Genomic DNA, 17,519 nt, shown 5'->3' with positions numbered 1-17,519 from the left:
ACACTTCAACCCCTCGGTCAGGGTTAGAGAACTATATTTAAATGCAGTTACAATACAATATAATACAAGGGTGTCATGCTAAAGCAGCCTTCTTTGCACTAGGTATTCGTACAAGAGGACACATTTTTTTCACAGAGCAGCATTCGAGGAAATGCTTTTTAGGCCTCGGCTAGCGAAGGCTGCGCTTGCGCAGTCTCGCTCGCGAGAATTAATGACTTTGAGAAGTGGGCTTGAACTCGCCCCTCTTCTCCCTCTTCTCCATTGGCTGGCCTCTTAAATGATGGTCAGCCATTGGAGAAGAGCTTTGTCTCTCCAAACAAGCCCCGTCTTTTTCGGATTCGGGGGCGTGTTTTTTACTTTCTTTCTCTCCTCTGGAATGTAAACATTCCAGCCAATGGCAAGAGGAGAGAAAGAAAAACACGCCCCCGAATCCGAAAATGCCGCTGTGTTTCTCCGAGGCATTTCTGCTTGACCTCGGAGAAAGGCGGTGGTGGCGTATAATGAGGCTTGTTTGAGAGGATACGGCTGCCCGGGCTACATCACTTCAGGAAGAGTCACCACTGACCCACGACCTTCTGAGAGAGGCAGAGGGTGGGCAAAATTCTTCGCTGAAGATAAGTGAGGGCAGACAGCTCACTATCGTGTGAAAATGCTGTCTGTGTGGCTGGCATTTTATGTGGCCAATTACTGAGCAGGAAACCCGGGTGCTCACAATACAAATGACTTTGATGTCGATTTACAGCTTCCTGGTCAGCAAGTGGGAGTTGGGGGTGGGGAAGGCGATTTAAAGATGTCTGTCTATTGAGTCAAAGTTGGGGTCCCGAGAACGGACTGTGACGGCTGTGAAAGATGGGCCGGTTCTGGGGGTGATGGGAGGGGCCTAGTCTCGGACCGGGTAGAGTGGGAGCAGTGGGCCAAGATAACGTGTCTCTGCGCGGGGGTGAGTGTGTGGGGGGGTATTTTGTGCTAGTGCAGACTAAAAGGACCTCCTAGCTCGTCAAGTGTCACGTGTGATGTGTAACCCCCATCTCGGACCACTACGATTATTGGGTATTCAGTATTCTTGCAGCAAAAGGCGTCATTGGAAAGAGGCAACATTCACGAGTTGGTGGCTGTGGCCTCGATCGTACATCAGCCGGCGCCTGACATTGCGACAGATCCCGCCCCAGCCCATCGGGCCTTTAGGAGGCACCAGCCTGGTCCCAGGTGACCGAGTCCATTCACCAGGGGTCTTGCTCGTACACGTGCAGAGTCTGAGGCGAGTTATCCCACAGTGACTTCAGCCCTGGGCTTTCATTTCTCAAATCACTTCGTTCCGGGGATGGTAGCTCTTGTTTGCTTCAGTTGAAACAATTGCTCCACCACCCCTAATCAGGCGACTTTTAGAAGGAAATCCCACACCCAAAAAAACAGTAGCCTGCCGAAGTGGCGTAGAACTTCCTGGCAACCTTGTCTTCACTGCAAAATCTTTACCCTGCAAATTGCTAAAAAAATCTTTGAGCATATTTAATTCGATCCTTACAACTCTGAAGTGGCGCCATTGCAACTGTGGGCACAGAATCCTAACTTGTAAAGTGCTGCGCGTTAAAAATAAATAAACAAGAAGCAGGGCTGTCTGAATGTCTCAGAAATAACACGAAGCCACTTGACAGCTTTGTATCTTACAAAGGCAGGGAGGGATTAAATTCTTAAACTTGTGAAATGCAGGCTTTACTATGGAAACGTGTTTTTTATAGTAATTTGCCACTGGTAATGAACTGTTCGCAATGACACATAAACCACTACATAGATCTTTCTGTGACATGCAAACAATTATGAATCCCGTGTGAGCCATCTCAGCATTTCATCCTTACTCGGTGGTGGCTTTTTTGACCGAATATTTTGCACGGCATGCAGAATTATGCTACATAGCCGGAGCCTATCTTAAATAATCGGTCCGTGTGCTGGTGATACACGCGTCTGTCTTGACATAACCTCTCCTGAAAAGTTGAACTTCTTCCTAAACCTGTGCAAAAATGACAAGACTGTCCAACCTGCCACCACTTGAAACACGAGCCTTTAAAATGAGTTTCTCCTCATCTAGCCCTCCGCTCGACCTCGCCTGTACAATATTGGCTTGGACCCAATGGCGAAGTGGATTGCAAACAGGCAGACATTGGCAGGGTTTCATCCCGGACAAAAGACCCCATGTGCAGTTTCAAGGGAATGATTTCTAAAAATCTGCACTTTTATCTAAGATTTCTTTGGAGGCTTCGTTGATAAGTTCCTTAACAGGCCCTCCAAATCCTCATCCAATCTCTTGGGTTACAAGATGCTTACTATGGGAATTCTCCTTTGACTGGTCTTCCCAAAATATATCTAGCCCTCTTAAGGCAGTTTCACATGTAGTGGTTTGCTTCCGCAAAGAGACCAAAAAAATGTGCATTAATTGCAAGGCATTTGCACCTGTGCGCCGATATGCACCTTTGAGAAGGAGCTGAAACTACCCTTTGAAAGAGACCCCCGATCTAGTCCTGATATCTTTCTCTCTGACTTCACCTCCACATCCCGTTCCATTCTTTTCCTCCCCCATTCCTTCCTCAGTTCCTTCATCCATCAGCTACCTTCTTGTGACATCTATGGAAATATCTTCTCCCCTTGATTTTACCCTCTCTGAGTCCCTCCAAACTCGTGATGAATGTACTCAGTTTAATATCAAGCAGTTTGATGCACAAGCGATATTTTTCGTTGTAATTTTATATAACTAAATGCCTGTCATTGTGTAACTTTTGTATTCGTCCTAGTACGGCACTCTAATTCCAACCTACCATGTTTGTAGGGGGCTCTATGCGTGGGTGGCTCTGTCTGTGTGTGGGTAACTGTGTGTGTGTAGGTGGCTCTGTGTGGGTGGCTCTGTCTGTGTGTGGGTTGCTCTATGTGAATAGCTCTGTGTAGGTGGCTCTGTGTGGGTGGCTCTGTCTGTGTGGGTGGCTTTGTGTGTGTGGCTCTGTGTGTGGGTGCAAATGCAATAGGTCTCGCATTTGAGAGAGATTAAGCTATTGACATTGTAAATAACAATGCCGTTTCTTTAAATGTTTTAAAAACAAAAACATTAACAAAAATAATGTCATGAGCAATGCCAAGAGCTCTAACTTTAACAATGCCGAGAACCATTGCATTGTAAATGCTTGTTCTGCAAGAGACAGAGGATATCAGTCACTGCAGCGAAAACAAACTCAATGCATTCGAGTACATTGCATATTTTTACAAACCGCGCAAACTGGTATATCATGATTAAATGTACTTTATTGAAAAGAACTTCTACAATGCTTACATTAACATTGCAGCATTGTTTAATTTGCTTTAATAAATGTATATGATATGTAATTCCCTGCTTCATGGTGGCATAGCCAGTACCAGTTGACGGGCTGACACAGTGCCAGAGTCTACCCAGACTCGGTTTTATTTATCAAGAATAACACTGCATTTCCTATGGTAATATTTCTTCTCTTACATGCAACACATAAATTATTGTATTTCTTCTCTTTTTACTCCTTATTTAAGGCATTATCTCTTTCTTTTCATTCTTCTCTTCTACCTATTTCCTTTCTCGTTTTGCTCTTCAAAAATATATATAAAATGCTATTTTCTCTCATTGGAGTGGTAATTGTATGTTTTACATCTTTTTTGATATATAAAATATGGTTATGCTTATTTTGTATTCAATTACGTTATATGATTGTTACATTGTTGTACTACTTTTGGAAACTTCTAGTTTATGACTGAATTTATGTAATTGCTACTCTTCTGCAATATTAATTGCAATAAAGGATCTTAAACAAAAAAACACTGTATTTCCTTCTTATTTTCTATGCACTTTAGTTCTGAGACTTTTCTCAATGTGTAGTCTCCTGGGATTCCCCCGGCTTTCATGTGAAAGTCCTATTCGTCTGAATCAGAGCCGAGATTAAATTCCACTCAGAATTAAGCTCTCTGCCACAACTTTATGCCTTTTGAAAAAGAACAGAGAGCACTAATCATGCTGCCTCTGGTGGCCAATAATCATTTTAAATAGAACACATCTGGGAGTTTCATTAAACTGATGAAATATGCCCAAATTTCAAGGAGATGGCAGTCTGCAGAGGGATAATTTTCAAAGACTTGTGTTTATAACCCTTTTTTAAATCGCATATTTATTTACAACATATGCAAAGTTATTGCATGTATTGTAAACTATTATGCGATGTTGAAAAATGTGTTGTAAAAGCAAGTCGTTGAAAAGTATTTCAACCATACTAAATATAACATACCATTTAGAGTAATCACTCTTTCCTGCATGACACTGTGCAAAATATTTTGGTTATAAAACATTCACGATGTTTCCTGACTCTCTCAGGAATGCTCACACATTGAAGTCTGTCATCCTTTATTAATGTTATGATCAGAATGTCTCAGAGAAAGAAAGTGAAGACTCCTCAAACAAGGCAATGGGGAAGTACAAAGCCTTCCTTTAGAGAGGGACTTATTCAAGTTCACAAAGGTGAACTTGTTCTGGTGTAGAAGATGCATCAATATTTGTTCAAACGTATTGATTTCTGCCATTTTGTAACTAGCAACAACATTATTTTAAAGGCGTGGGACCGCACTGCACATTAATATATCTCTGCAGTGTTTGCTGTGCATCTACAGGAGGACAATGTGATAGTCTGAAGATGGTGGCAGCACCGTGGGTTATCTTCAGATAACCTTTGGTTATTAATATTGTATCATGATCCAGTGAGTATCGGCGCTAATGAGGAACAGTCTCTGTATACTGAGGTTCTCATGTAGGTGTGCGCTTCAGGAAACAGAATGGTGTGGCTTAACCTCTTGTCCTTCGTTCTTTTTTGCTAGGATTCTTTTTACAGTTGAGGCTTGGAAGGCAAAATATAATAGTATTGTTTTTCCAGAATCCAAACTCGATAAAACTGGCAGATATCCTCTCTTTTCCCTGTTTAGGAACTCCTTCTAACTTTGACTCCTAATGGTACTCTACTGTGTGAGATCTGATAACTCCCTGGGAGGTGGACATTTAACTACCTACAGTTGGCTGGATCTGGATTTCTTCTATGTGGTGATATCATTACCAATAAGCCCTCTGGAAGATAATGCTTCATTAGGCCTTCTCCCTTCTGGCGTCCATGTGTGGCACCAAAGCAGGAATTTGGAGCTTGGTTGTATAATTTGGGAAATAGGCCTGTATCACAGAATGGATCTTGCAAGCCATCGACTGGAATTTTGGAATGAACTAATCCATGGGGTTCTTTAGTAGCAAAAGTGTAAAGTTTTGTAATCTTTTAAAACTTTTATTTCCATAGATGTGTTGTTAATTCACTGAAGAGGTTGTTGAAATAGCATTAACTCTGTAAAAAAGTTGCTGACAGTTGAAGTGGGACAACGTACAGATACTTGACTCTCTTGGGATAACTTGGGAATATCAGAAAATCTCTCTCTACTAAGACTTGCTTGCACTTTCCCTCCAACTTTAGCTAAAGCAATATGAAAGACTAACAGCAACTACTATGGACTCCTGACCTTAGAATGCACCAGTTGTCAGATGAATAAGAAGAGTACAAGTTTGGCTTTACTCTGGTGAGACTCTTCTGAGATTAAAGTGGTGCCACCAGTGTCCTGCAGAGAGCGAGCCTTTTTTGTCTTCCTGAGGCACAGGAGCATATGAGATGGCCACATGCTGCAGATCTGAGGAGCTGTAAACACAGGGAGCCATCGTAAAAGGCTGTTCCTCCATCATCAGTTGGCAATGGATCCCTCAGGCGACTGAAGTTTTCCATCATAGAGGCCACATACAGAGAAAGGTATCTCCAAGTAGTACTATCATGGGGACGTCTGTTTCACCACTTAAGAGGGATGCATAAGTAGAGGGTTTTTCAGCTTTCTGCAAGACAGCATTACTGTAGGTTACAAAACTGAAAGAATTGGTGACGGAACCCTAGGATTTCAGCTGAAGCAAATTCTTCCCCCAAGTCTAAGTGAAACCAAAGAAGGATTTCCATGAATGCAACAAATCAGAATGGTTTAGGCTATGTGAAGTACACTCCCTTGGACATTATGCCCTTGTGCTTCAAGCTCCTAGATTCTTCTGTATGTAAGTGCAAGTGTAGTCCTTTCAATCAGGGACACCACACCCCCCACCAATCTGCCCCAAATATTGTCAAAGTAAAACTGACCTCTTCTCTTCGTCCCTGTCTCTCCATCTGTATTCTAACTATTCAAGAGCGTAATATCTGCAGATGTATATCTTGTAACATATAGTTTCACTTAAATGTCAGGACAATGCTATTTACGAAAACAAATGCGTATTATAGAAACTGGTAGAAATGTAATGGTTGTCAGCTGAATTTTTCTTTCAATTCCTGTTTTTTCTAAAGTAAAATGTTCTTTAGCTTTGAATGCAACAGTCTGAGTATCGTCGCTCCCACAACTGTGCTTGGACTTGAACATGAGCTTTTGCCCTAACTCTCCACTAAATAAGGGGCTTTCTCAGATCAAGTTGTCCCTCTTTGTGCCAGACTGAGTAACACTAAATTCATGCAAGCTTTGGCCTAATGCTTCCCTGAAAAACAACCAACCCTTCCATTAACCAGGGCTCGATCCAGCTGGCCTCTACCACTAAGACCTGATTTCCTGCCCAACATCTCACCTCTTCCTCAAACTCAGCAATGACTCGCTTTTCTCTGGCCAGCTGCTCCTCCACATCATCCTTCTGCACTAGCAAGTTGCAGAGGTTTGCATGGCTCTCCTGGTCTCGGGTCTGGTTTCTTCGACTCTCTGCAACATCCAGGTTCTTCAGCAGCTCTTCACGCTCTCGCTCCAGTGTCTGCATTTCGGCTCTGTTCAGACAACAGACACATATTTTGTGCAGTTTGAAGGGACCACCAAGACAATACTTGCAATATAAACCCCAGAAACTAAATAAATCACAGAAGTAATTATAATGCTCATATCTTTAAGCAAATAATTATTTACTACTAGCGCTCAAGTTCAGTGCAATTCATGGCCAGTGTCTGCCTTTAGCTGCACAATCTTGAGAAACTGCTGAGCTTTCTCAAACCTGTTCAGGACATGGTAGCCAGCCTGGTTGTAAGTAAAATAAAAAAAAGAAATCCATATCTTATGTGTTGGCTTCTTGTCAAAGCCACCACTATTGAAAGGCTATCATTGTAAGCCATAAATGTCTGCAGCGATCAGAGTACATAGCTTTCCACATAAATCGGAACATATTCTCCTATAAAAAATGTTCACTGGTCCCCAAATAGTATTTGCTGACCAGATTTAGTGGCTAGTGAGAAACAAGAGGCAGTAACTTATTCTCGAAATGTGAAGCTGCAGTGTGAAGCAACCATCATCTTCTGCAGGGATCATCTAACACTCAGTCAAGGATTTCAAACAGTTCTCTTTCGCTGCTGTTGATTGGTTCAGTTTCAAGAGATGCTACTTCATGCAATGCACTGTAGAAGTTTGTTACTTATATATGACGCAGAGCAGCACAAATAAGGCAGTAGCTGTTAATTCAAGTGTTGAGTTTGGAGAATACTAGTTCCTGCAGTGTTTGTCTAAGGAGGCTGTAGCAATTAGTGTTAGATTATATATTACTCAATAGAGGAAGAAAAATTGCTGACAGGTGTGAATACATTAGCAACCTAAAGGGAAGGGAGGATGGAATAGGGAGGGCTGTCTCATGAACGGACAAAAGAGAGCAGAAGCAGAAGGTTGAGAGTAGGAGATGTGTACGTTTATAAACCAAGGTATCCAGATTATGAATACCGGCCACTAGTAGGGTTAGATCTTTCACTGTCTGTGGCCAGATCCAGGCCCTCAGTGAATATCAGGAGGTTTTAAGTCTTTCCTGGAGGATGCATGTCTTCTTACTCCAGAATGCAGTGTAAATTATGTAAGGGTGGGAGTTCCTGCACCTGTCTTTGAGGATGGAGCTGCACCGCCTAAAGTGTTTCAGCAGTTCATATGTATTTCACTGACATTTGGCTTAAGAGTTGTTAACAAGGGATTTCTCTCTGGTATTTTCACAAGCCATGCCTTCTGTGGTCATTAGAAGGGGCTCTGACTGGTCTATTGTTTCTGGACGTAGCTTATTCAACAAATTTAGGAATGCATCTAACATCAAATGGCTCCAAGTGAATACAAATTGAAAATGATGTGTCCAACAGAAAGACCTAACACCTCTCAGTGAATGACATGAAAATAGTCTACAAAATAAGTCTTGTCTTCTAGGTAGGATGGACATCTGATAATCAAACACAACTTTTAAAAGTCTGTTCTCCCGCCAGACAGTAGCAAATGTAGTGTAAAGTTCATAAAAACAATGACTATTAGAACATGGAATGCAACTAGCTGCACTGGCAAAAGAGCAGTGGAAAGGAGACAGAGTTAGATGCATAAGTAAAGCCACAACATGTAGACCTTTCAGAACAAGTGCAAGTGTCCTTGGAAATGAACACTTCAGACCTGCCAGAGAGGGTTGAGTGTAGGAACCTGACACTACAAGCTGGAAGACACTAATGCAAAACCTCAAAGGAAAGATTCCAATAGCTGGATATATACTCTACTGACTGCAGTGTCTGAAGCCAAAACAATTATCCAGAGTGAACATATTGCTTCAAGTACACCTCGTCACTGTGTCCTATTTCAAGGACCAAGAAATGATCCACCAATTAACATCACATTTATGGAAGAACCACAGAGCACATTGTACCTTTTGTATACAACTCAGATCAGAACCAACTTTCTCTCTCTGTCCGTTGCTAGCACTCAATGCAGAGTTTGCTGGTTATATGTTGCTATGTGTATTTGTAACACAATCATATCACAATGGACGGTATCCTGGTGCCTAGAGAAAGGAGTGCTGCCCTGGTGGGGACAGACAGGAAAAAACGTAGTCCCTTTGTGGTAATTCTCTTGAAAAAACCCTCTTCGATAGATCTTACTGTCACTCGGAAGACGAATGCGGGGTAAACGTGCCTCCAAAGGTACTACGTTTTCAGCATTAGACCCCAAAAAGAATACCAGGAAGGGGTACTATAATTGGGTTTGGGAGCACATAAGAAAGGGATTTATAGCGGTCCCTCCTTCTGACATCACTGGATGTGCGTAACATAAGACTTGGAGAACAGTTCACCAAATTAATAAGGGTGACCTACTAAGAGTGAAGTTCTACAAGCCCTCGAAACTTGACTATAGCCTGCATAGAGAATACTGTCACCAGTCCTTAGACTAGTTGGGCAGTCTTATGCATTCCCTTCTATATTCATAAGGCATACAATATATCCAGCCCTTTTGAAAATGATGACAGGGACATGCACACCCAAGGGCTAAGATCAGGCCCTCATGGATGGAAAGGAGCAGGACCACAACATCCAGAAACAAAAAGAAAGAAAAGAGCGTTATATCTACAAACTAGGAGATCACACAACACAAGCTACAGAGGATGCAAAAACAAAATGTCGAGGTTCCGTGTTTTTGCTTATAAGATATAACATGGAGAAAAAGTACAGAAATCTAAATATTAAGGTTAATCTACACGTCCTTGCTGAACTCAAACTGCAGTATGTTGACAGCAATGACCCTGTCATACAGGATCGTTCCTAAAAGGGAATTTCAGTGCCACACTGAAGGCTAAATCCTACAGGGAAGATGGCATTTCAGCCAAGCCTTACTTTTTGGCATTGCCCCTTTCTTTAAAGACTGCAGGAGGTTCTTTTCATGAAAGCCTAGGAGACAGTAAAAGAGAAGAAAGGAGTCAAACTCACAGCTGTCTTCTGATCACATCTTGGGATTCGATACTGTAAGCCTGGCGGTCGCCTTCCTTCAAGCGGTACTTGCGCTGCAATTTGGCCAACTCGCCCTCCGCTGCAATAACACAAACTCACAATCAGCAAAACAAAACATACGAAAAACAGTGGAGAAATGTATATCAACAGTGGGGAAAGTTTTGTACATGTTGATGCGTCAGCTGCCAGCCTTAGAGTTAGCTTATGTATTGAGACATTTTAGGGCCAGATACTCACATAGATGGTCTTGACTGTAGGAAATTGGACAAACCAGCGTAAAAGTGCGTTTGGAGACACAAGACACAACGGTGGTCGTGCCCTGCACCCCCCTAGGTAGAGTTTTGCTGTAGGATGCCGCACATCTGGTCTTAACCCATAGAGGTTGCTGCTTACCGCCATGAACTTTTATCATTTCGCCCTATCCCTTCTGTTCCTTGATTAGATTCGAATTGGCTGATAATTGATATGCGCACATACCTAAAAATAGAGCAAAATGACTGGAGCTATTATTATTCAGCCACCTGAGCAAAGATCCATCATGCACACTAGAGAAAGGGGCCATCCTCAACAACAGTCACTGATTGGCTGCTGCTTCGGGGGCACAGTCAGAGTGACATGCCTATGGTGGCACAGAGAGGCCTTAAACATGAAGTAATGACATTCAAGCATAACATATAATGGATGATGCTTGGATACACAATGGTATCCTTCAATGCTGCAGAAGTACTAACCTTCACCTGGAGAACATCAAGATTCAGACCACTAAATGTGTAGCAGCTCATCTAAGCACCTGACCCCAGGGCAAGATGAGCAGCACCCCACTTGTTACTTGTGTCAGAGGGAGGATATTGGCACTGTCTCCCAGGCCCCCATTATTAGCTCATCCACCACTGATGGGATCTGAAGTGTGCTGCAATGGCTGGGGAAAAGGGTTGTGGGCACATCAGGATATACTGAAGACCCTGAACATATTGTAATTCAGTTTGATGAACAGATTCAAGGGGGCAGTTTTACAACAGAGACAGGTAGATGTCAATGATGAACAGAAATATGTGCCTCGGTGAACTCATACAAGAGCATAGGCCAGGATGCCGTAGCTCCAGGCCGTCACAGAAAACCTCCCCAAAGCCCTGTTGGTCGTTCTGTTTAAGAGGGAAGTAATCATTAAGGGAAGACATGATGGATGACAACTGTTTATAAATTATTCTGCACTGTGAAGAGCCATTAGATTCCGTATTGTTCGACTCCCTTCTTGGTGCCCACTATTTCACTATTTTGTTGACTGTGATATAGGGTAATATATTGTTGGGCCATTCTAAACGGGGTTGTCCCCATGTGGAGTGAGTGAGGGGGTAGTTACTGAACATACTATGTTAAGGAGATGTGCATTTCACCACAGAGAGACGCACATAAAATGAACTATTAAACAGTTGTCGTTTGAGAAAACAGCACAACACTGCAAATGCAAGCCTGAGTCCCAATGGCGGATATTCCTTACAGAGGTCCTTAGATCGGAAAATCTGTCTTCCTGAAATGATCTTCTGGAAGAAGGGTTTCTCGATCACCAGGATCATAAAGATACATCCCTTAAAACGTACTTGTCAGATAAGCAGGAGCCATGGCTAATAATGTCATGTATGTTACATAGCTCATACTGCTTTTAATTCTGGTGGCCACCAGAAGCCAGTGAAGGTTTCTCCAGGTGAGTAAAACATAACCTAATTATATCTTTATCTGCAATGTTTAGAACAAGCTGGAGAGTCAAACACACACAACTCAAACATGAACTATTGTAAAAAAGATGATTCGTAAAAAGACCCTGTTTAAATTGCTTCCTAACCTTTGCCGTGTATTTTTTGGAACCCGCTTCTACATTACAACGTATACAGTTACAGCGCAAACTGTATTGTAAGGGCATGCCATGTACATGAATTGCAGTGAAAAAATATGTGGTAATTGCATGTTGCAGTAAATGAATCGTAGCAAATGTAACATGCTGTCCGTCACAGAAGTTATGATGGGAGTTAGCTGAAGCACCAGCCACGGTGGGTTCATCAACTATCAGGATTTAATCAAAGCTAAGCTTATCCAAAAAAGTTGGGGAAACTGCCTCATCAAGTGATCCAAACAGATCCTTTGGGATTAGTTTGCTTCACAGCTCCCCATATTCATGAACTTATTTCTGGGGGCACCTGGTTACACTACAGGTGAGGGATTCTAAATTTGAGCATCTACTCATTCAAGTGTTTTGGATTTGATGAGCGCGTGCTGAGGAGTTCTATCTGGAGCCCTTCTATGATTGCATCCACTGTTAGGGTGCTCTATTGTTCAGAGGTTCTTATGTTTGGTGCAGCAAGACTGGAGCATTCTAATATTGGGGCGTACCAATGTTGGGTAGTTCGAATATTTCTTATTTCTATTTTACAAGGTTTACAATTTTGGGGTTCTAATATGACAATGGAATGTTAAAATATCTGTTAGGAAGTTGTAATGTGGAAGTGTTTACTAGCATCCCACAGTTGTGAAGTTGTATTGTGGGAATGATACAACGTGTAGGGATTGTGACAGCATAATATTTGTTATATGGAAGGCTGTGGCTGCGTGGAGTATGTAAAATTGAGTTTGTTATGTTTCTTTTCCCAGACTTTGCAGCATTTCTGAAATATTTTTGTGTCTGGAATTCAGATCATTTGCAGCTACTTTCCGGAGGCCAGTGAAGCTTCTTGGTGTCATGAACAGAAGGCTCTTTTACTGTGATATGATAAAAGCAGAAGACTCGTGACACAAAAACACTGACTCTCTTTATTAAAATGAAAGAGCCATACTCCTCGGTGAATTAGTCACCGTGCTTTCAATGGGAACATTTCAACCACTCCCTAAAAAACACATGTGTACAAGAAACAAAACAAGTGCCGTTTTCACACCCTCCACTAACTTTGGCAAATGTAAAAGACATTGGGCAGCCTGCAAAATAACCCTCTGGTTGCAAACTTTTAAGGAGCTCTGGAAAAATATGAATCCATGCTGCTCAGCAAAAACAAATTACCAAAGCAGCAGGACATGAGAGGAAGCACAGAGAAAGAAAAGAGACCCACGCAGATGTAAAAGGTTCTAGACAGACAACACGTTTTTCGTTGAGAATTCTAAATAGCCCATGACTTGAGATCGTACAGGTCTTTATCCCGAACATCACAAAGAAGTCCCTTAGAACTTGAAAGTCTCTACTGAACTTTACGGTCGTTCTGTAGCTGTCACTATTAACTTAAATACGGAGCCAGATGTAGAAAAGACTAGTCTCAAATTGCAAACAGTATTTTTCTCCAGTGTGGGATCCAATCTATGTACTAATAAGTCGGGTAACAAAATTCCAAATCGTAGTGGGTCACAATCCGACCTGCCTCATCGATATTCATGGCCCCAAACCTCTTAGCTCTTCAGGAGTAGCCCTAACCTTGATCAAATATCACAATGCAATATGTCCCTAACCTCAGGTTACAACCAACGAATCACAATATATGCAAGCAACATGTCGCCCTGAACACCATAGTGGTCTCCTATTAGCTTTGTATTGTTCCCAGATCCAAAGATGTCTCCCAAAGTCTTGTTGAACTAGCTGCTAGTTACATAATCTAGATGACTTGATAAACTGATCCTTTTCTGACCTGTTTATGAGTTTGCACCTACGTACAATTGTTAGACTTGCCCCTTTTTGCAGAGTCATCCCAGAACTTTTTGCCTTCCTTCAGTATTTTTTAGGTCGAGTGTGAGCCAGCGCGCAAGCGCTGTTCTTTGAAGAGCTGTTGTAGTTGAGAGAAGCTTTGCCCACTCCCCCACCCTCAGTTTTCATTGGCTTGTCTGTTTGTCCTTTGTAAATGCTGGCTTTTGATTCATTATGTGGCTTGTTAGTCCCTCCTTAGTACAGCCATGTCGTCATTTGTATCCTTGCATGGCTACTGGCCCCTTTACTTGGTTGTGACATGGGTCATGTACTATTTCCTTGGTACACACGTAGCCTCACGCAGCATTGTCCCTGCCTTCCCCTCTCCTCCCCCCGCCCGCCCACCATTGCGTTGTCCATGCCTTCTCTCCCCCAGCCTTCCTCCCTACCAATGATGTGCCTTCTCCCCCCGCCCTCCCTCCTGTTGTCCGTAATGCCGTTTGCCAACCATTTGCAACTAAATTGCGTGAATTGGAGACCTATTGCATTTCAAATGCTTGTTTCGCCCAGCTCTCCCTCCCTCCATGCCCAGGAGGACGGAGTACAGCTATCCCCTCTCCCCGCCCCCCGCACCTTGACCCTAGCTCTCTGCATCCAGCTAACACCCAACCCTCTACTCGCTCCAGCCCACGCCCCCCCTTGGAGCCACTCCTGAAGCCTGTAGAGCACCAGCTGCATCCTAGTGTAGAGAACAAAGGGGCGTAAGAAGGAGGAGGAGCATGCCGGGGGACCAGGATGGTGGGGGACTGGCATCAAGGAGGCTTGATTCTAGATTTAAATGAGTGCTCACTGCTTTGTTGCAGAATGGTTTTCCTGCACCCCTTGGAGTTTGCCCACCAGCAGGACAAGCCTTTGTGAAGTGCAGGGACTCTCCCTTATCAATTAATAGTAGCATCCAAAATCTCATTGCGACTGCAGCACATCTACCTGTTTGGTACTCATCAAAATAATCCCTCACCACCCTCCTACCAATGCGCTGATTTGAAGTTGGTTGGAGTTCTGAATTCAGAGGTATTTACAACACCCGGTAATAATTGAGTGTCTTAAAGCACCAAAATCCGTTGCTGCTCCAAAATCTTCATGTTATTCCTCAAAAACTAGGACCAGGTGCTATTTGCTTTACCCTATATAATCCGAGGGAGCTAGATTTTATCAGGTTTGATAAATACCACCTACTCCTCCTCCAACCAGCTTGGAATCAGGACCACTAAAGTGTGTAACATGAGAACTCTCACTAGTAACCCAATGTGACCAACATAGCAGTCATTAATTCTAAATCTCCTCACTTTGGCTTGAATTAACCCCAGATTTCTTGTAAATTGATGAAAGACCTTAAGTCAGCATCATATGACGTAAAATTCCCAAACCTCACAGGAATTGGGCCAAAATCTCACAAGAACTTGTTGAAATGACCACAAACCTTACACTTCTGACCGAAATAAACTACAGCCTCACATATTGCTTGACTTGTCCGAATTCGCCTGAAACTGACCCAGTAAACGCCACATCTTCCAAGAGTGGCACACAATTCCTCGAATCTTCATTAATTAATTAAATGATTCTGGAATCTTTGCGAAACGTCAACTGCAACTACAGGGAGCGCTAAATTGGCCATTTGGAAATATCTCACTTTACTACAAATCTCCACGAAATGGCTCAAATGCTCCCAAACCTTCCTAAAAGTGCAGATGGCACTAGAAATCTCCTTGAAATGACTCTAAGCTTTAACAGCTCAAAATCTCACAAATGCCTCACTCAAAACCAACCACATGTTCTAATCACAACAAATCCACATGAAAGAGTTATAAAAGTCTTGGCTGCAAATCTTTTGACCCTAACATCCCAGAATAAGCTCAACAATTCCCCAGTTTTCCCAAAATAGTTAACTCTTACATGGGTGCCTGGAAATAGTCTTCCAGAAAGTAACATAAATAGTGACAAAGATCTGCATTGTTGAAATAATAAAAGATGAGAAAATAGGTGCTAGCCTATTATTTTCTGGACTCGGCTGATTTTTTGCCCATTGTGTGACTTTCTGTTCCAAGAGGGGGTCTCCCTATCCCTGTGACAATTTCTCCTCATTCCACCCCCTAAAAATGTATCACTAACACTTCTCATGTTGAATAGCAACTTTTTTGTTAGGTCTGGCTTGACAGCGCAGCTTTAGACAAACTTACGGGATCAAAACAAGCATCTGCAATGCAATAGGTCTCGCATTTACGTGAGTTTGAGCTATTGGCATTGTAAATGACAATGCCTTTTATTTATGTTTTGGTTTTAAAAACATAAATAAAAGACATTGTTATTTACATTGCCAATAGCTTAAACTCTCGCTAATGCGAGACCTATTGCATCGCAAATGCTTGTTCTGACCTGTTGTTGGTGGTTGTATGACTCTGGGCACTTTATCACTGCTGATGACAATGTCGCAGGTGTGCGGAGTATCGTTGGTGCCCGAACCCCGGCGCTGTTTGTTAAATGTGTGGGAGCCTAATGATCTCAATCGTCAGGCGCAGAGCTGGGTGACGCTGGGGATAATGATGGCTAAAAGGAACACAGCCCAAAAATGGGGGGCGGAGAGGGGACCAACACTGACCGCATGGGGAAGGGACATGGATGCAGCAATGTTTGTGGAACGCTCAGTGTTTATCAGTGGGACAAGGTATGGGGGGCGTGGAACAAATTCAGAGGAGACATATGTGCTCCTCCACCATTGTCACATGATGATTCCTCTGACTCAGACTGATGTGGCGGTTCCCGGGGTAGAGAGCTCGAGGATTACTGCCGGCTACGCGGCACAGTGCAGGACTGGGGTTTGCTTATGGATTTTAAATTGGTGTGCACTATTGTCAAATGTGATGTGCAACATGTCTTTTCAAGTGTCTTGTTGGTTTGTTTACAAAGAAAATAATAAAAACTTTATCAAAAAAAAAAAAAAGTCAAAAAAAATCAAGAAAGAGATAAGACACATTCTAAAACTACATGAGTTTTCCTTAAGGGAATTAGCCAGGTTACTAGGCCTCCTTTCATCTTCCATCCAAGCTATTTTTCCAGGTACCTTACATTATCGTGCCCTAAAAAGCGAGGGCCCTTCAATCGGGCCTCTGGTACGGGGATCTCATCTCACTGAACCAGGAAGCAAGACTAGAACTGAATTGGTGGTTAGAGAACCTAGATGCATGGAACGGGAAAGCAATTTTTGGTTCAGCACCAGAATTTGTATTAGAATCCGATGCGAGCCTTCATGGCTGGGGAGCCTGCTTCCTAGATCAGAACACTGGCGGAGTTTGGTCTCTAGAAGAATCTTCCCAACACATAAACTTCTTGGAATTGACAGCTGGCCTCTATGCCTTGATGAGTTTCAAACAGTCGCTTCAGGCCAGATCTGTCATTCTAAAGATGGACAACATGTCCGCAGATGCATATATAAATAGCCTAGGTGGAACAAAATCTGTAGACCTCTCGAATCTAGCCAAGAAACTTTGGATGTTCTGTCTGGAACACAAGATCTCTCTAAGAGCCGAATATCTTCCAGGAAAAACAAACGTATCAGCGGATTGGAGCTCAAGGTTCCTCTTAGACCACAGCGACTGGAAACTCAACGTCTCCGTATTCAATTCTCTCAACAATTCCAACTCGAGAGATACTACAGCTGGATGCCAGACCCGGGTGCTCTGGCAGTGAATGCCTTTCTCCAGTCTTGGGAAGGGACCAACGGGTATGCTTTCCCTCCTTTTGCAATGATCCAGAGAGTCCTTCAGAAAGTCAGACACCAACGCTGCTCGATTGTCCTGATCACTCCCTTCTGGCCTTCTCAGGCTTGGTTTCCCACCACTCTAGAACTGACTTACGACCTCCCCTTCCTAATTCCTTTCCTAGTGGATCTTCTTACAGACATAGACGGACGTCATCACCCACTGGTTCAAACAGGGAACCTCAACCTTCTTGCCTGGAGAGTGTCAGGAGATCTAATGATC

General features: G+C 42.9%; 1 protein-coding gene across 3 annotated transcripts in view; it reads right to left on the bottom strand.

Annotated features, from left to right (window-relative positions):
* Positions 1–17,519, bottom strand: part of LOC146809624 (outer dynein arm-docking complex subunit 1-like) — a 358,293-nt gene that overhangs the window by 105,258 nt on the left and 235,516 nt on the right. For all 3 annotated transcript variants that reach the window (XM_085616472.1, XM_085616473.1, XM_085616474.1), the window contains 2 exons: positions 9,804–9,903; positions 6,680–6,869 (listed from right to left, as the gene is read on the bottom strand). In XM_085616472.1, the coding sequence (XP_085472598.1) occupies positions 6,680–6,869; positions 9,804–9,903 (290 nt within the window). The remainder of the gene's footprint in view (positions 1–6,679; positions 6,870–9,803; positions 9,904–17,519) is intronic.

The sequence above is a fragment of the Triturus cristatus genome, chromosome 7 (assembly GCF_964204655.1).
Source record: "Triturus cristatus chromosome 7, aTriCri1.1, whole genome shotgun sequence".
Lineage (NCBI taxonomy): Eukaryota > Metazoa > Chordata > Amphibia > Caudata > Salamandridae > Triturus > Triturus cristatus.
This window is presented reverse-complemented; position numbering and strand designations above follow the sequence as displayed.